Genomic DNA, 18386 nt, shown 5'->3' on the forward strand with positions numbered 1-18386 from the left:
TTTCCGCCTGGGAAGAGCCGGACGGGACGGACGAGGCCGGGAACAGTGTCCGCGGGTCTCGGTGGCCTCGGGCCGGGCAGAGCCGCTCGGGGCGGCGGGGCCGATTCTGTCAGGCACTGCCGGGGCAGCCCCGCCGGGGCCTCGGCCACGCTGCCCGGTCGCTATGGCGACGGGAGGAGCCCGCGCGGCGGCGGGAGCTCGGCGGGGGCGGCGGCGATATCGCGATAGAGGGAGAGCCCGGGGCCCTGTCGCGATCAGGGAGGGTCCCCTGGGGCGGGCGGCGGGCGTGGCCCTGTCCCGAGGCAGGGAGGGTTCCCCGGGGCCGGCGCGGGCCTGGCCCGGCGGCGCTGTCGCGATAGGAGCAGGTTTCCCTGTTGCCATCTGTATGTGCAGCTCGGCCGGGCTGTTGTGACAGGAGCGCGGGTCCCTGGGGCTGGGGATGTGTGTGGCCTGCCAGGGCTGTCGCGATAAGGGTGGGGTCCCTAAGGCCAGCGCTGGCAGGACTATCGTGATAATTGCAGGAGCGGGATCCCCAGGGCCAGCCTCAGCAGGACTATCGTGACATGAGTGGAGTCCCTGGGGCCAGCCCCGGAAGGCCTGTCATGATAATTGCAGGGTTGTCACGATAGGAGCAGGATCCCCAGGACTGTCGTGATAAGTGCGGGGTTATCGCAATAGGAGCGGGATCCCCAGGGCCAACCCCGCAGGACTATTGACATGAGTGGGGACCCTGGGGCCACTGCTGGCAGGACTATCGTGATATTTACAGGGCTGTCATGACAGTAGCGGTGTCCCCACACACCCAGCGTGACCCTGTCCCCGTGTCCCCACAGGTCCCTGCGGGTCCCGCTGGGTGACGATGGCGGCCGGCGCCCCCGACCCCGTGGCGCTGGCGCGGGAGCTGCGGGCGGCCGTGGAGGCCGACGAGCGGCAGGAGCGGGAGAACGCGGCCAAGCTGCGGGCGCTGCACCAGCGCGTCCCCTCCTATGAGGACTTCAGGTGACACGGGGGACAGGGCAGGAAGGGGAGGCTGGGTGGTCCGGGTGTCACACCAACCACGGGGCCAACCCACCTCACGGGCAGGTGTTGGGGCTGGTTCTGTTGGAGCGCGGATTCTGCAAACTGCAGGGCAGGTGGTCACACTGGGGAACAGCGGTGACATGGCTCACTGTCCCCTCTGCAGCGTGTGGTCCCCTCCCCAGTAAGTAGGACAAAACTATTAACCTCTTCATTAATCACAGAATGGTTTGTGTTGAAGGGACCTTCCCAGCTCCCCCAGTGCCCCCCCTGCCATGACAGGGACATCTTCACCAGCTCAGGGTGCTCAGAGCCCCGTCCAGCCTGGCCTGGGATGTCTCCAGGGATGGTTCAGCCACCACCTCTCTGGCCAACCTGGGCCAGGCTCTCACCACCCTCAGGGACAACAATTCCTTCCTCATGTCCAGCCTGAATCTCCCTCCTTTACTTTCAAACCATTGCCCCTTGTCCTATCACAACAGGCCCTGCTCAAAAGTCTGTCCCCATCTTTCTTATGGGCCCCTTTTAAGTCCGGAAAGGCCGCACTAAGGTCTCCCCGCAGCTTCTCTTCTCAGCTGAACACCCCAACTCTCTCACCTGTCCCCCAGCAGAGCTGTTCCAGCCTCGGATCATTCCTGGGGCTCCTCTGGCCCCTCTCCAGCAGCTCCATGTGTGTCCTGTGCTGAGGACCCAGAGCTGGACCAGCACTGCAGGGGGGTCTCACCAGAGTGGGGCAGAGGGGCAGGATCCCCCCAAACCTGCTGCCTGTGGGGCTGGGGATGCAGCCCAGGGGATGATCGACCTGCTGGGCTGTGAGCACACAGCTGGCTCATGTTGAGCTTCTCCTCAACCAACACCCCCAGGTCCTTCTCCACATGGCTGCTCTCCATCCCTCCATCCCCAGCCTGTGCGGATACCAGGGGATGCCATGACCTTGCACTTGGCCTTGTTCAGTTCTGGAGCACGAGTCTGATGAGGAGTGGTTGAGGGAACTGGGGCTGTTCAGCCTGGAGAACAGGAGCTGAGGGGAGATGTTATTGCTGACTACAGCTACCTGAGAGGAGGTTGTGGCATGGAGGGCGTTGGTGTCTTCTCCCAAGTAGCAAGTGATAGGATGAGAGGAAATGGCCTCAAGTTGCACCAGGGGAGGTTGAGGTTGGATCTGGGAACAATTTCTTCCCCAAAGGGCTGTGGGGCATTGGAACAGGCTGCCCAGGGCAGTGCTGGAGTCACCATCCCTGGAGGGGTTGAAAAGGCGTTCAGACGAGGTTCTCAGGGACATGGGTTAGTGCTGAAGTTGGGTTATGGTTGGACTCTGATCCTGAGGGTCTCATCCAACTGAAATGATTCTATAAGTTCACGATGTTCACAGGGACACCTCCAGCCCGCCCAGGTCCCTCTGGATGATACATAAAGCCCAAACTCAGAAATTGCCGCAGAGAAAAAGCTCAAAGCCTCAAACTATTTGCTGTTGCTGAGGCCCCCATCCCCTCTCGCTGCCCGCAGGAACATCGTGCTGGCCTCGCACCTGAAGCCCCTGGAGAAAAAGGACAAGATTGGCGAGAGGAGGAACGTGCTGTGGAACCCCCGTGCAGCCCGCGGCAAGGACCCGCAAGCCAGCGACGTGGAGATACCCCAGGTGAGGGAGATGCTTTCCGGGACTTTATCCACGTCTAAAAATCACTCCAGAATAAGTTGGGTATTATTTTAAAACTATTCAAAACTATATCTCCATGTGAGCAAACCCTCCGAGTCCCCAGCGACGCTGGTGTTTAGAGAACCACAGGGCTCCATCTTGGCCCCTACTTTGCATCTGATAGCAGCAGCACCAGCTGCTTCACCAGGAGTTTGCTTCACCCCGTGGGATTCTGAGCCCAGCTGCACGGCGCCGGAGCAGATCTCCCAGCACCCGGCTCTGACGGTGGCCAGCAGCAGATTCTTGGAGAAGAGCACCCTCCCGTGAGCGCGCTTTTCCAGCTGGCCGCGGTTCAGAGCCCGGGAGCCAGGGCTGTGCATCTGGAGCACCGTGTTTAAGAGCCACGGGCCGCGGATCTGCTGCGAACGCAGCCGGTTCTTTTTCACCCTGCGGTTTAATTATGTATGATTTGGAAAAGTGCTGTTTTGTTTGCAACCTGCTGCCTGGATGCTCCTTCACAGAATCACAGAGTCCCAGAATCCCAGAATGTCAGGGGTTGGAAGGGCCCTGGAAAGCTCATCCAGTGCAATCCCCCCATGGAGCAGGAACACCCAGATGAGGTGACACAGGAAGGTGTCCAGGCGGGTTGGAATGTCTGCACAGAAGGAGACTCCACAACCCCCCTGGGCAGCCTGGGCCAGGCTCTGTCACCCTCACCAGGAACAAGTTGCTTCTCATCTTTAAGTGGAACCTCCTGTGTTCCAGTTTGCACCCATTGCCCCTTGTCCTGTCACTGGTTGTCACCAGAAGAGCCTGGCTGCATCCTCCTGACACTCCCCCTTTCCATCTTGATCCCCATGAATGAGTCCCCCCTCAGTCTCCTCTTGTCCAGCTCCAGAGCCCCAGCTCCCTCAGCCTTTCCTCACACGGGAGATGCTCCACTCCCTGCAGCATCTTGGTGGCTGCGCTGGACTCTCTCCAGCAGTTCCCTGTCCTGCTGGAACTGAGGGGCCACAACTGGACACAAGATTCCAGGTGTGGTCTCCCCAGGGCAGAGCAGAGGGGCAGGAGAACCTCTCTGACCTACTGACCACCCCCTTCTAACCCACCCCAGGTCCCATTGGCTTCCTGGCCACAAGGGCCCAGTGCTGGCTCATGGTCACCCTGCTGTCCCCAGGACCCCCAGGTCCCTTTCCCCTACGCTGCTCTCTAATAGGTCATTCCCCAACTTACACTGGAACCTGGGGTTGTTCCTGCCCAGATTCAAGACTCTACACTTGCCCTTGTTCTATTTCATTACATTTTCCCTGCCCAACTCTCCAGCCTGTCCAGGTCTCGCTTCAGTTGTGGGAAATAGTGACTAAACATTTTCTATCCAGGTCCTTTGTGAGTCCAGTCACATCCATCCCGTCCTCTCCCATGGGCTTTGCCCACGTTGGAGGGTCCGGGGCGTTGGACATGTAGCCAGGGATGTTTTCCCATAGATGTTTCTCACGGATTTTTTGGCACTGAGTTTAATTTTGCTGTTTATTAGGAGATCTTTTTGCAGCTCTTCCAGGCAGCTCAGCATTTGCTTGGGCTGAGTCGTGATCTCCCCAGAGCAAATCCTGTTCCTAATCCCGTTAGCGCTCAGGCTGTGATCTCCAGGGCTTCTCCGTTTCGTGTTTAGACACAGCCTGATGTTGCCGTGCCTTGTTCTCGCTATCTGTATAAAAGCCTCAACATTTTAATCCTCCTTCAGTCTGTTTTGCAGTTAAGTCGGCGGTGATGAGTTCAGCAGTTCAATTACATATTATATGAAACAGGATTTCCTTTTATCTGGAGACGCCACATTGAGCTCGGCTCTGCTAGCAGAGCGTATGGATGCCGTGCGTTAGGAGACGCCGTGTCGGGGCCAGCTGCGTATTTTCTGGCTTTTACATCTCATCTGTTTTATCTCCTCACCCCTTTGATTTACTTCATGGTGCTTGAGATGGAGCAGAAGTTTTCTCTGAGCCTCCAGATCCCTTCCCGAGCGGATCCACACTGGGGCTGGTTAGAACTGGGATTCCCCCCGCGTTTATCCACGTTGGGTTTCATATCTCATCATTCTTCCATTATTTTCCCCTCGAGTTCTCTGGTTTCTATGAGGAACCTGATATTTCTTCGTCTTTTTCTATATCTTGCACCTCACAAGCTTTGTGCAGCCCCTTTGGGCTGTCACATCCCATATTAGAAACATCACCATTCACAGGCTGGTCGGAGGGGGGGTGATAAAAACCTTTAAGTGGCAACAAAACAAAAGGAACTGAGTAACTATTTTTTCCTTCAGGAACTGGATCAACTGCCCAGAACCTCTGCTGAGTTTTACAGAGATTGGCGCCGATGCTTAAAAAGCGGGAAAGACAAATACCGGCTTTTGCTGGAGCTCGGAGGGGAGGCCCTGGGTAGAATCTTCCAGGCTGACTTGGGCTTCGGCCTCCTGGGCGAATTCCTCGTGGTGCTGGCGGAGAACGTCTGTCGTGAAGACCGAGGCGCCGTCCTTCAGATCTTACGGAGCCTTTCGGGCACCAAGCGCTTCGGGTTGAACGTGGATCTCCTGAGCGAGCCGGAGCGGGAGAGCAGCAGGGAGCTGTTCGGGAAGCTGCGGCGCGCGAGCGGGGATGGTCGGGTGTTCCCCGCCGGCTGCGGAACGGACAGCGAAACCCACCTCACCGACACCAGCCTGCAGAAGGAAACCGAGGAGAGGATGCTGATGGAGCTGATGAAGAGCTACCGGGTCAACTAAGGAGCAAAAGCACCCAGGTTGTACAGAAATGGAGCAAAGAAGAGGCTCAAAGCTTGACTTTGGCATCAGATATTGCATAAGAGAGGTAAATTAGATGCTTGTGGAGCGTTGCTGCGTGTTTCTCTGTACCTGGGAGCCACCCCGAGCAACAAATAAAGGTTGGTTACGGAGAGGAGCGTGTTGTGATCGCTGGGGCAGGGTGTCCTCACGGAACAGCTCTGTCAGGATCTCCTACAGGAGGAGAACAAGCGAGGGAAAGGAAAAGAGAAACCAACCCTCAAATAGTCCCTTCCCTTTTGTGTCCCTGTCCATTGTCACTCTGGGGCTTTAAGAAGTGCCATCGGTGACAGTTGGTGTTTGACCATGCAGAACAGGGGTGGAAATGCCGGGACTGATCCAACCAGCTCTTTATTCCTTATTCTACCCCAGCCATGGGGCAAACCTCTGAGATCATGTCCCCTTATGGTCCTGTGATCTCAGACAGCACCTGATTTGCTGAAATGCCACAGAAATTGAGATTTAGAAAGAGCTGATGGGCATCAGTCCAACAAAGGGACTCCAGGACGGCCTAATACTGGGTCTAAGTTGAGCAACCTGGCTGGTTTGGCCGCACAGACCATCATATGGTGCAGCTCAGCACCTTCCCACCAAGCTCTCCTGCAGTCCTGGGCTGGGAGGATCCTCAGGTTTCTCCCAAGTGTGCTGAGGAGCCCAATGCACGTTACAGTGCTCACACTGCCCTGAATTCAGCTTAAAAACAACTGCCAGGTCCATTTTGTTGCAAAACCCAGCTAGAGGAGCAAAAGCTCAAGTCCCCTGGGCAGATTATGACCATCCTCTCCCACCTTCTCTGTAGAAACCACTGGGCACCTCTGGCGCTTGCATGTTGGGCTTTGTGGCATCAATCTTGGGGACACCCGTGTCCCTGCAATCTGTTGTGGTGCCGTTCCTCTGGCCTTTGCATAACACCAGCAGAAAGCTGAGAGATGAAGCCTTGAACAAACCAACCAAGATCCTGGAGCTTCCCAGGGTCAGGATGGGGGGTGTCAGTGCAGGAACAGCCCTGGCATGACTGTTCAGCTCTGGCGGGAGCAGACACCCTGTGTTCAGCCATCCCGAGGCTCAGGGTCTGTTCTCACATCGAGTGTGGAGGGCGGGAGCCGCCTGCTGCATCCCCATCGCTTGGGGATGGGCAAGATCCCCGTGGTTTGGTGAGAAGGCTCAGGAGAAATGAAGTACAGGAATGTGTGTGAACGTTTACAGGAGGACAAGCTGTTGGACCAGCTGCGATGAGTTTCCCAATGGTCTGAGCTGAGCATCTGCTCAAGAAGGGCCAAAAGCTGAGCTGAAAGTCCAGCCAGGGGAGTGAACAGCTCATCTCTGGTGTAGGAGAGACGTGCTGAAGGTCTCCAGGGCTGGTCCCAGGCGAGGGTGATGTGAACAACACACTTCGCTCAACCACTCTAGAGAGGAGGAATCTCAAACTGTGCAGAGGGTCTTCAGCACACAAACCCTTGGAAAGCCAACGGGGAGGGTGGAGAAGCCTAAATACCGTGTTTGAAACCTCTTGTGGGCTACAGAGGTCGGCTGCTGTCAGAGCAGGGTCTTCTCGGACCCATTGTGTTCGGAGAAATAATTAACACTCACTGCACATGAGTCTTTCGAGACGTCAGCGGTTCCCTTGTTCCCACCATCGCTGCATCTCCCCTCTGCCAGCTCATTGTCCAGAGCACACACAGCAATGTTCTAGAGCAGCAGGAGGTTCTAGAGCCCGTGTCCCGGGGCACAGCCTGCCCGGGGAGGACACAGTCCCTCCCAGCGAGGATTTGGCCGGGATGGGATATTGCAGCCGCTGTTTGATCCCCGCTGTCACCCACGTGCGCTGCGGGCAGGGGGTCGTTTGCAAACCCCGTCTTTGGTGTGTGCGTGGTCCCTGCTCAGCGCCGGCGCTGCCGACCCCACGCGTGGGCTCCTGCCGTCCCCGCTGAGGACGCGGTGGCTTCTTGGTTCTGCTGGCTGCAGAGAGCACCCGGTGCCATGCTGGCAAAGCTGCCGGGAGCCACCATTCTCCTCTGCATGGTAGACGTTCTCCATGCCTTTGCGATTGAAGAGAAAAACACGTTCGCCAGGATGGCGTGTCCCTCCTACCTGATGTTCGACAACGCCGCCTACTTGGCCGACATGACCTTCGAGCTCCCCTGCAACTGCAAACCCGATTCGGTCTCTTCTGTCGTCTGGTACTTCCAGAAGAACATGGGCGGCCACGAAACCTCAGTCCTGACGGACTTTTCCGGCACCGTGGTTGTCGACTCGGGCCACGTCCGCTCGGGCAGCAGCATGCTGAACCGGTTCAGTATCCGCATGTTCAGCCTCATCGTCTTCCGAGCCCAGGAGAAAGACTCTGGCCACTACCTGTGCGGCACAGAGAGAGGGGACTACTTCTACGGCTACGACGTGGACGTGCAGCCCACCTGGGGCATCATGGTGGCTTTTGTGGACAGAGGCCAGCACGTCCAGGACGACAGCACGGAGGACGTCCTCACCCTCTTCACCACCTTCTGGGACTGGACCAGGTGCGACCGCTGCGGGGTGAGAGGCGAGCAGCGGCGGATCGGGCTCTGCTACCTGCAGAGCGCCCTGCTGCACCCTCGCTACCGCACCGCTGTCCCCAACGTCACCTCCTGCGGCTCCGGGGCTGTCCCCTGGCATTTGCGGCCCCGCAGCCACCAGCGGAGACCCGAGGTGGTCATCCGGAGCTGCCTGACCTCCTGCCAAAAGAAGAAGGTCCCCAAGGAAGGCGTGCAGACCATCTCCAACATCATTTCCAAGATGGGCGAGAAGCCCTGGGTGCCCCGCGTCCCCACGCAGTTCCACAAGCAGCCCGCTGGGACTAAACTGATCCTGGGGTGCCCGGGGGCCCGGCCGGAGCACGCCGTGGCCTGGGACAAGAACTCCGTCCGGCTCTACCGTTCCCGCTTCCTCATCGGGGTCAACGGCACCATGAGGATCTTCATCGACCACGGGAACCAGCTGCACATCCAGCGGGTCAAGATCACCGACAGAGGCACCTACTTCTGCTGGCGAGAGGGCACCATGGTGGCCGGGTTCCGGCTCAGCGTCTTCTACCGGCGCTGGCGCCGGCGGACGCTCTACGACCCGGAGACGACCTACGCGGCCGACATCATCGGCAAGAGCTACTTGGTCATCAGCGCCGTCTTCGTCGCCATCCACCTCGGCTGCTGCTGCTGGCGGAGGTGCCGGCGCCGTGCCGCGACGTAGCGTCCCCACCGCTGGTCGCTCTGACGCCTCGGACCATCCTCCCGTTGGGAATTCCCAATGTTCTGACCACTCGAAATGAAAATGCCACCAGCACCCGCTCATCCTGCTTTAGGGTTGAGAGTGGGACAGCGAGGACGGACGTGGGGACGTCTCCGTGCTGCAGGTTGGTGCAGTTCGGAGGGACAGACGGACGTTCCGCACCCCGCGGCCGTTCCCGCTGGCTTGGGGAGGGGTTTTAGCTCAATACAGTCCTTTCCAAAAGAACACTTGGAGCTGTTACAAGATCTTCTGGCCGAGCTCTACAGAGTTCCCCAACCGCATCAGTGATTTATTAGAGCTGTTTTTCTAAGGGGCTGCTAAAAAAGATCCACCAAACGATTTTAATCCAATTAATTCTTGCTTTTCTTACCCCTTTATTTTACTTTCTTTCATTGCTGAGAACTTAGCGTGCCAGCGTTTCAAAACATTCAGTGTTCCTTTGAACTCCTTAGCTGGAGCAAATCCATCTTTTAAAATGATGGTTTAACCATTTTTTTCTCTGTTTTTTGGGTGTTTTTTTTTACCTCAAGTGACTCAACACAGACTTGTGAGTCAATATTTATGCCTCATAGAATTATTATGCACATCCTCCAAAGAGGATGGCGTCTCTGCAGGGTTTAGGTGGTCACTTGCTCCTCAGCATGGAGCAGAACTTCCCCATGAGGCTCCTCTCCGCTCCTATTTCCACGGACTTGGGGATTTCAGCTTTCCCAAGAGAAACCCTGATCTCTGCAGGGGCAGCATTGGGGGTCCCAGCGCTGCTCTGGCATTGAACCACGTCGATGATGCATCTGGGGGCAGTTCTGGGCCCCTCACACCAAGAAAACCCTTGAGGTGCTGGAGCGAGTTGAGAGAAGGGAACGGAGCTGGTGAGGGGCTGGAGCACAAGTGTGATGGGAGCGGCTGAGAGACCTGGGGGGTTCAGCTGGAGAACAGGAGCTGAGGGGAGACCTTCTGATCTCTGAACTGCCTGAAAGGAGCTTGGAGCCAGGGGGGTCGGGCTCTGCTCCCCAGGAACAAGCGCCAGGAGCAGAGGAAACGGCCTCAAGTTGCGCCAGGGGAGGTTGAGGTTGGATGTGGGGAACAATTTCTTCCCCAAAGGGCTGTGGGGCATTGGAACAGGCTGCCCAGGGCAGTGCTGGAGTCACCATCCCTGGAGGGTTGGACAGACGGACATGAGGTTCTCAGGACATGGGGCAGTGCCAGGGGTGGGTTAATGGTTGGACTCAATCTTGAGGGGCTTTTCCAACCCAAATGATTCTGTGAAGTGCCAGATCTCACATCCACCCTCAGCCCTGGCAGCGCAGCCCGTCCCGGGAGCTTCCCCAGCCCCACAACCCGGGTTCCTGTGGGGCAGGGGCTGTGTTTGGGGCTGAACACCCCGAGCAGATCCCTCTCTCCCGGGAAGGCGTCTCTCCCACCCGCTGCCCGGCTGCCGGCTCTGGGGGGATATTCCTGCGCCCCCAAACCCTGTCGGGTGTTGACCCACGGAGCGCTGGCTGTGCCCTGGGGTACAGCTGTGACACTGGCGACTTTGAGCTCAGTTTGTGCTCCCGAGGCGCCTCGCCACCCCGGCTGATCCCAAAAAACCCGCCGGACCGGCTGCAAGAGGCGATTTCAGGCACGGCCGTGGGAGCACAGCGCTTGCGTTAGCTTTATTGCTCATCTCGCGCTGCCGCAGGCGTTAGTGTGTTAATTGAGCAGCGACGTGGGCTGCAAAGCCCCAGCCAGGGGCTGCTAGTGGGGAACTGGGCTCCCCGGAGCTCTGGGTGCCAAACCTGGGCAGCACCCGCGTCTCCTGCCCCAGGAACAGCCCTTCTGGGGTCAGCAAGGGGTGACGAGGGCGGTGACATCCGAGTGGCACCCGTGTGCTCACCCCAAAGGGTTTACAGGGTATGAGAAGCTGCTGGGTGGTTGCTGCTATGTTTTGGGGTATCAGGGCAGGTTTCGCTCATGGTCAGTAGCTAAATGGAAGGTGGGGACGGGGCTGTGGGGACCCCCGGCTGGGCAGTGGCGCTGGGGGGGTGGTGGCATGTGCTGGTCTGGGGGACAAATGGGGGGACAGGGCTACGTGTAGCCCAGGGACAAGGGTTCTCTTCTGACCCCATCCCGAATGCCCAAGGGGGAGCTCGGGCTCCGTGCGTGGATTGTGATGGGGCAGCCCTGGTCCCTGTCCCCCCGGCTGCTGCTGTGAGCCTGGGGGCTCAGGCAGGACCGGGATGGTCCCTCTGTCCTCCCCGTCACTGCTGGGTCACAGGAGGCACCGTCAGCCGTGAGAGCACCCGCGGGTTCCCCAGCACCCTCCTCCTCCTCCGCACTCTCCTCCTCTCCATCTCCACCTGCATGGGACCCCCCAGGCAAGGGGTCTGGCCGCGTGTTCCCTCACCGTGAGCACCTCCGTGCCAGGAGAAGCCCTTGAGGCCGCCCGGCCTGCTGGGCCCCGCTCTGCTCCCACCCCACACCCCCCCCCCCCAACACCCCAGTGTCCCCATGGCCACTCGTTATCCCATTTTGTCACCTTTGGCACATCCTGACACCACCCTGCCTCTCCATCCTCCCTGTGCCTCTCGCCTGAGCCCACCCAGCGCTCGGTGACAGGGACACGTCCCTCACCAGCCAGGAGCCTGCACCCTGCAGCCGCCCACACATGGGTGCTCAGGGCCTGGGTGCACTGGGGACATTCAGGGACCAGAGGGTGGGCAGCGAGGTGGGATGCGGGCAGAGATGCTCTTGGCACCGTCATCTTGTCCAGCTGGTGCACGGGCATTGAACCAGGATGGACTCTCCCACTGGTGAGCCGGAGATGTGGGGTGAGCGTGGGTACAGCCCCAAACCCTTCGTCCCCTCCGTGCCGTGGGGACAGGCAGCATCGTGGCGGGGGACAGGGCTCTGCCAGCCCCAAGCAGGGCGCCCACAGCGCCCAGAGCTCAGAGGGACGTGGGAGAGGTGACGGGTGGGCAGGAGATCCCCCCAAGCACCGTGCCCGGCCGGGGGGCTCCTGTGCGGCGTTGACGGGACCTACGGAGCTGCGGCTACAAGCGTGCGGTGCTGCGGCTCGGCCGCCCTACGGCAGCTCCTTCTGCTCCTGCTTGGACTCCTTGATCACCTGGAGGGGACGGAGAGGGACCGTCACCCAGCCGGGCCTCCCTGGGCTCTGAGCGAGCTTGGGGACAGGGACAGGGACGGTGTTCTCCATGAGCCGCCAGGCTCAGCCCCACTGTGTGCAGCCCCAGCTCGTGCCGCGCTGGCCGGGCGCTGGGATCGCTGGTTCCCTGCCCGAGCTGCTCCTGGGGCTGAGGGTGGTGGCCCCAAGGGCACAACGAGTGACCCCACGGGGAGGTGATGGGGAGGGGGGCAGCGTGGGTGACACAGATGAGGACTTCCCACCTCTCCATCCCTGGTCTCCACGGTTTTGACCACGATGCTCCTCTTCACATGGGCTTCTGACACAGACTTAGTGTCCAGGCTGGTCTCTAGGGGACATGGGCAGGACATGGCGGTGACACAGTGACTGGCATACAGCCCCTCCATCCATTGGAAGGGCCCAAGGGGAACAGTTTGGCCTGGAAAGCCCTGACCCATGGGAGATGGTGGCCCTGGGGACATGGCCAGCGTCAGGGACACTGCTGGCCTCAGAGACATGGTTGGTCTTTGGATGGGGTTGGAGACATGGTTGGCCTTGGGGATGGGTCTGCCTTTGGGAAGTGATTAGTCTTGGGGACACAGTTGGCACAGGACTGGCCATGGAGATACGGGTGGCTTTGGGGATGTGACGGCGCTTGGGGACAGGGCTGTCCATGGGGACACAGTTGGCACTGGGGACACTATTGCCCTTGGAGATGTCATTGGCTTTGGGCATGTGTTTGGCAGTGGGGACATGGTGATGTGGTCAAGCTTAGGGACATCGTTGGCCTTGGGGACACACCCGGTTTTGGGGATGTAGCCTTGACACACTCATCCCCCCATCTTGGGAGAACCCAAGTCCTTGTTTCTTGACATTCAGAAAGAAACCGCCTGGTCCTACTGGGTGGTGCAGGGACAGCTAAGGTGGTGTCCCCAGAAGCCACCCTGGCTTGTGCCACCACCCCGGCTCCCCAGCCCACGCGTGGCCGTGGCCTCACCTCGGATCTGCAGGTTGGAGAAGCTCTGCACGGGGATGGTGATCCTGCAGGAGCGATGGGGCGTTGGGACAAGTGGGGGCTCCTGCTGCCCACCCCCAGCTCCACCTGCCCAGGGCTGGGCCAGGAGGGCTGCAGGACGGTCCCCAAGCAGGTCGGACACCCCAGAGGGACCACAAGGACACGGCTGGGGATGGGCGAGGAGCAGGATGGAGCCCCGCTCTGCCATCACCTGCTCTCCTCGCCCTCCAGCAGCTTGCGGTAGGTGGTGATCTCCATGTCGAGGGCCAGCTTGACGTTGAGCAGGTCCTGGTAGTCGCGCAGGTGCCGGGCCATCTCCTCCTTCAGCCCGCGGATGTCCTCCTCCAGCCGCAGCACCGTGTCCTGGTAGCCGGCCGTCTCCAGCGCGTAGCGCTCCTCCAGCTCCCGCAGCTGCCGCTCCAGCGACTCGTTCTGGGGGGACACGGGGGGACGTGACGCCCCCCACAGCCACCTTCTCCCAGGAGCTCAGGGCTCTCCATGACAGCTCTCCATCGCCCGTCCTCGGGGACCAGCCATTCCCCCAGCTCGAGTTGGTGGCCCCACTGCTATGCCAGGGTGGTGGCTGCTCCCCAAGGCCGTGTCCCCCCCTGCGCCCCACAACCATCACCTACCGAAGCGCGCAGGCTCTCCAGGTCGCAGGTGAGGGCCTGGAGCTGCCGCCGGTACTCGCTGGCCTCCTGCCGGGCCGCGCGCAGGGCCTCCGCGTGCCGGGCGGCCGCGTCCGTCAGGTCTGCGAACTGCGGGGGACGCGTGTGCCGCGGGATGTGACCACACGGCAGCGATGTGTCCCGGTGGCACGTGGCGTGGGGACACGACCCTGCTCTGCTCCACGGGGCAGACGTGGCCCCGGTAACACACGATGTGGAGAAACGCCCCTGCTGCTGCAAGGTGGGGGGACAGTGCACGTGGGACGTGTCCCCGGTGCTGGGTGTCCCGGGGGGACACGTCCCTGCTCCTGTGGCAGGAGGGGGTGATGCACGTGGGACATGCACTTGGTGTGGCACTGGGGACGTGTCCCTGTTGCTGCAGTAGGAAGGGACACATGGGACATCCCCAAAGAGACATGTCCTGGGGACACATCCAGGTCCTGTGAGAGGAAGGGACAGCACACAGGGGACATGACTCCAATGTCACGTGGATGTGTCCCTGCTCCTGTGGGTGGAATGGACAGTGCCCTTGGGCTGTGTGGCACGAGTCATGGAGGAATGTCCCCGCTCCCCTGGGGTGACAGGGCAGTGGCCATAGGACACATCCCTGGTGGCAGGGGACATGTTCCTGCTTTGAGAGTGAGATGGACACCAGGACATGGGACATAGCAGGGACACCAAACCCAAGAAGAACCACCCAACCATGGGGTAGCCAACCCCCACCCCAAGACGATGACAACCCACGAGGGGACAACCACCGCCACACAGAGCCACCCAACCCCAGCCCTGAGGTGACATCCCAGGAGGGGACATCGAGCCACCCGCCCCGCACCTTGGACTTGTACCACTGCTCAGTCTCCTGGGCGTTGCTGGTGGCCATGGCCTCGTAGCGGCTGCGGATGTCGCGCAGGGCGGCCGTCAGGTCGGGTTTGCTGGTGTCCACGTCCACGTGCACCTGCTGCCGCGCCAGCTGCTCCTGCAGCTCCCGCAGCTCCTGGGGACACAGCGGGGTCAGCCTGGCCCCCCCGCGCCCCGGGACCCCCCCTCGGCGTTACCTCCTCGTGGGCCTTGTGCAGGAAGGCGATCTCGTCCTGCAGCGTCCTCACCCGCCGCTCCAGGTCCAGGCGGGACAAGGCGGCGGCGTCCACGTCCTGACACCGCGGGGGGACAGGAGGGACCGTCCCCAGGGCTGCCCATGTGGCGGTGGCCCCTCCTGAGCTGCCTGTCCCTGCCTATCCCTGCCCATCTCTGCCTCGTCCCTGCCCCATCCCTGCCCATCCCTGCCCATCCTTCCCCATCCCTGCCCATCCTTCTCCATCCCTGCCCATCCTTCTCCATCCTTCCCCATCTCTACCCATCCTTCCCCATCCTTCCCCATCCTTCCCCATCCCCACCTGTCCCCACCAAGGCACTGACCCCCACCCGCCCCCCACTGCAGGGGTGCAGGATCGGGCCCTGCCCTCACCTGCCTGCAGGCAGCCAGGCTGCCCTCGGCCTCCAGCCGCCGCGTCACCTCCTCCTGCAGCCTGGGCACAGACACCCACTCTCGTTAGGCACCAGCACTCGTTAAGCCACCACCCATACTGTTCTGGGTCCCTGTCACCACCCTGGTCCCCACCAGTGTCTGGTCCCCAGGGCTACCACTGTCCTGGTGGCCTCCCTGATCCCCAGGGACACCTCAGCCCCCATCCTGGTCCCTGGGGTCACCTTGGTCCTTGCCACCACCATGGTCCCCATCACCACTCTGGTCCCCAGGACAACCCTGACACCATTCTGGTGGCCATCCTGGTCCCTGCTGCCCCTCTGGTCCCAATGGCCACCCTGGTGCTGGTAGTCATCCTGAGAACCATCCCAGTGGCCACCCTCATTCCTGTCCTGGTGGCCACCTTGGTCCCTGGGGCCATCATGCTCCTGGTGACCAGCCCAGTCCTGATCATCACCCTGGTCCCCATCACCACCCTGAACCTGGTGGCCACCCTGGTCTCCAGACTCCCCCATGCAGGACAGTCCCTTACTTTTGTTGGAGGCCACCAAGGTCCTCTGCCAGGTTGTCCCTCTCGATCTCCAGCCGCGCCTTGGCAGTGCCCAACTGCTCCAGGCGCAGCCGCAGCTCCCGCAGCTCCTCCTGGTAGATGTCGGCCAGACGCGAGGGCTCCTGGTCCCGCGACCGGTTCAGCTCCACCACCAGCACCTTGTTCTGCTGCTCCAGCAGCCGCACCTTCTCGATGTAGCTGGCGAAGCGATCGTTGAGCTCCATCATCTCCACCTTCTCGTTGGTGCGCGTCTCCCTGAACTCCGAGTTGAGCGCCGTGGCCAGCGAGAAGTCCATCCTGCCCGAGCCCGTGCGGGGACCCAGCTGGATGCTGCGGGCGACCCGGAGCCGGGCCGGGGGGCTGGCGGGGAGCACCCGGTACAGCGGGGCGGCGGGGCCGAAGCGGCGGCCGTAGGAGGAGAGCCGCTGGCTCTCCATGCCGAGGGGTGGGCGTGATGCGCCCAGCCCGGGGGGTTTTATGGATCCCGGGGGCTCCTGGCCCAGTGGCCGCCCCAGCGCTGGCCATGGGCCACCGAGCCGGGGGCCACACAAAGGCCGGGCTGAGTGGCGCCCGGCAGGGATGGATGGACCTGGCAGCCAGCCCGGGCACTGCGGCGTGGGACTGTCCCGCCGCCACCCCCCGTGGGGCTGGGGGGGACGGGGGGGGCCTGGGGCACACGCTGGGGCGGGAGGGAGACCCACGGATGTGGCAACCCACAGGGCAGCCAGCGGGGGGATGCTGGGTGTGGGGCACTGCCCTGTGCACACACCCTGCCATGCACACCCCCTGTGCACTCCCACCCATGCACAGCCCCTGCGCACACCCACCCATGCACACCCCCTGTGCACACCCACCCATGCACACCCCCCTGCGCACACCCACCCATGCACACCCCCTGCGCACACCCACCCATGCACACCCTCCTGCGCACACCCACCCATGCACACCCCCTGCGCACACCCACCCATGCACACCCCCTGTGCACACCCACCCATGCACACCCTCCTGCGCACACCCACCCATGCACACCCCCTGCGCACACCCACCCATGCACACGGCTGGTACAGCCCCGTGCACACACGCATCCCCCCATCCTGTGCACACAGCCACAGGAGACATCCCCACGCGTGCACATCCGCGCACACACGTGCGCTCCTACAGCAACGCACACGCGTGTCTGCCGTGTCCACACGCACATCCACCCCTCCCTACCCACGTGCACACACATGTCACATGCAGTGTACACATGGATTTCTACACTTGTATGCACACGTGTACACAGGTGTGCACGCACATGCTGCCTGCCCTGAACACGTGTGTGTGTGCACGCAGCCGCACACCCAGCCCGGTGCACACCCACAGCACCACGACGTGCACGGGCACAGACACCCTGCTGTGCACACACAACATCCGCACACACCCCCGCATGCACAGACACCCCCACGCTCCCCACATCGCGCCCCCCACCACGCTCAGCACCAGCCGCCAAACCCCAGCGGGCCGAGGCGCTCGCAGCAGCCTGGCAGCTGCTAATGAAGGCAGACTGCTAACGAAGGCAGGCTGCTAATTAGGCAGCTGAAGCCTCCCCAGTCCTCTCCAGCCTGGTGGGTCCGTTCAGCGCTGGTTGGTCCCAGGACACCACGTCCCTTCCCAGCCCGGGGGACCTGATCCTGCCACAGCTGGGGGGCTGTGTCACCGCTCACACGTGCGCTGAGTTTGGGGGGACTTTGCCCTGTGTTGGCCCGTGGGGGCGGATAAGAGCCAGGACCCCCCCGCAGGGGCGGCTGCCAGGGCCTTTCCCGGCAGCTGAAAGGGGCTTTGTGCGGGGCCGGCACAGCCGCGGTGGCTTCGTGCCGGGGCAGCTTTGTGCCGGGGCACCGCGCTGCCGGGAAAGGCTGGGGACAGATCCAGGGGTGGTGACAGCCATGGGCACGGGGCCACCACCAGCCCTGTCCCCTCCAGGCCACGGTGTCACAGCCACTAAACGGGGCCACGGCCAGGCTTTGGGGACACCCCAGAGAGGGGTGTTCTGGGGACATAAAGAACACATGGCGGCACTGGGTTGGGTGCCCCAAGAGGCTGCTGGGACAAAACCAGGGGACAGGGGGTCCCTGGGGTGCTGGTGGGGACACTATGGGGACAGGGCTCACAAGCTGGCAGCTAGATGGCAGCCGATGGCTGGGAAAGGCTCCCAGCTTGCTCAGGGACAGGGATACAACCGGACCCCACTGGACCACGGCCACCATCAGCAGGCGGCCAAGGAGGGTTGTGGTGACAGTATTGTCCCCAAGGGCATAACCTGTGGGGACTCAGAGCCACTGTAGGTCACAGTGGTGGGACTGGTGGCTCAGGGACAGCCTCTTGCTGCCACATCCCCCTTTAATTTCCAGAAGCTCCTTGTCCCCTGCCAGCCCTGTCCCCCCAGCTGTCCTGGGCCAGTGTCACCAGCAGCAAGCAGCGGTTTTGCCCACAGAAACGCTGGGTTTTGGGGCACCTCTGTAGCCCTTATATGATGCTTGGTGTCCCCAGCCCCCCAGAACAGTGACATCCCTGGGGACAGGAGCTGTGTGACAGCCCAGGGTGACAGGGGACCGCCCTCCCTATAGATGCTCTAAAGCCCCCTGGGGGACGCAGCCCTTGCTGGGTGCAGGGGACAAAGGGGGACACGGGGACTGCAGGAGCCCCCGCGCCGCTCCCCCGAGATTTCATTCCTCCAGCTCCCACGCAGCGGCTCAGAGGGGACAGAGCTGTCACTCTGGCTCTGGGCTCCCCCCGTCCTCCTCCTCCTTCCCGACCCCCCCTTAATGA

The 18386-nt window shown here is 61.5% G+C and overlaps 3 protein-coding genes across 3 annotated transcripts; 2 read left to right on the top strand and 1 right to left on the bottom strand.

Moving 5' to 3' along the window:
• The first annotated feature begins 40 nt into the window (after positions 1-40).
• On the top strand, positions 41-5579 carry DNAAF19 (dynein axonemal assembly factor 19). Its single transcript, XM_082071134.1, has 4 exons — positions 41-55; positions 834-999; positions 2524-2656; positions 4965-5579. Exons 2-4 carry the CDS (start codon positions 860-862, stop codon positions 5418-5420), a joined length of 729 nt encoding a protein of 242 aa, XP_081927260.1. The 5' UTR covers positions 41-55; positions 834-859; the 3' UTR covers positions 5421-5579.
• A 1878-nt stretch (positions 5580-7457) lies between these two features.
• On the top strand, positions 7458-8699 carry FAM187A (family with sequence similarity 187 member A; the record flags this gene model as incomplete). Its single annotated transcript, XM_082070959.1, has 1 exon — positions 7458-8699. The coding sequence occupies one exon, from the start codon at positions 7458-7460 to the stop codon at positions 8697-8699; it is 1242 nt and encodes a 413-aa protein (XP_081927085.1).
• A 3103-nt stretch (positions 8700-11802) lies between these two features.
• GFAP (glial fibrillary acidic protein) lies at positions 11803-16015 on the bottom strand (the record flags this gene model as incomplete). The annotated part of the gene is made up of 9 exons (XM_082070989.1): positions 11803-11844; positions 12126-12211; positions 12860-12903; positions 13089-13309; positions 13510-13635; positions 14378-14539; positions 14601-14696; positions 15011-15071; positions 15561-16015. The coding sequence occupies 9 exons, from the start codon at positions 16013-16015 to the stop codon at positions 11803-11805; spliced, it is 1293 nt and encodes a 430-aa protein (XP_081927115.1).
• Positions 16016-18386: the final 2371 nt, after the last annotated feature.

Source organism: Streptopelia decaocto (assembly GCF_964273445.1).
Source record: "Streptopelia decaocto genome assembly, chromosome: 22".
In the NCBI taxonomy this organism is placed as follows: Eukaryota; Metazoa; Chordata; class Aves; order Columbiformes; family Columbidae; genus Streptopelia; species Streptopelia decaocto.

What these genes read in the sequence shown, in the direction of transcription:
- DNAAF19 (XM_082071134.1), top strand. Translation starts at nt 860, where the DNA reads ATGGCGGCCGGCGCCCCCGACCCCGTGGCGCTGGCGCGGGAGCTGCGG. An exon ending in CCCTCCTATGAGGACTTCAG is followed by an intron (nt 1,000 to 2,523) that starts GTGACACGGGGG and finishes CGCTGCCCGCAG; the next exon opens with GAACATCGTGCTGGCCTCGC. An exon ending in GCGACGTGGAGATACCCCAG is followed by an intron (nt 2,657 to 4,964) that starts GTGAGGGAGATG and finishes TTTTTCCTTCAG; the next exon opens with GAACTGGATCAACTGCCCAG.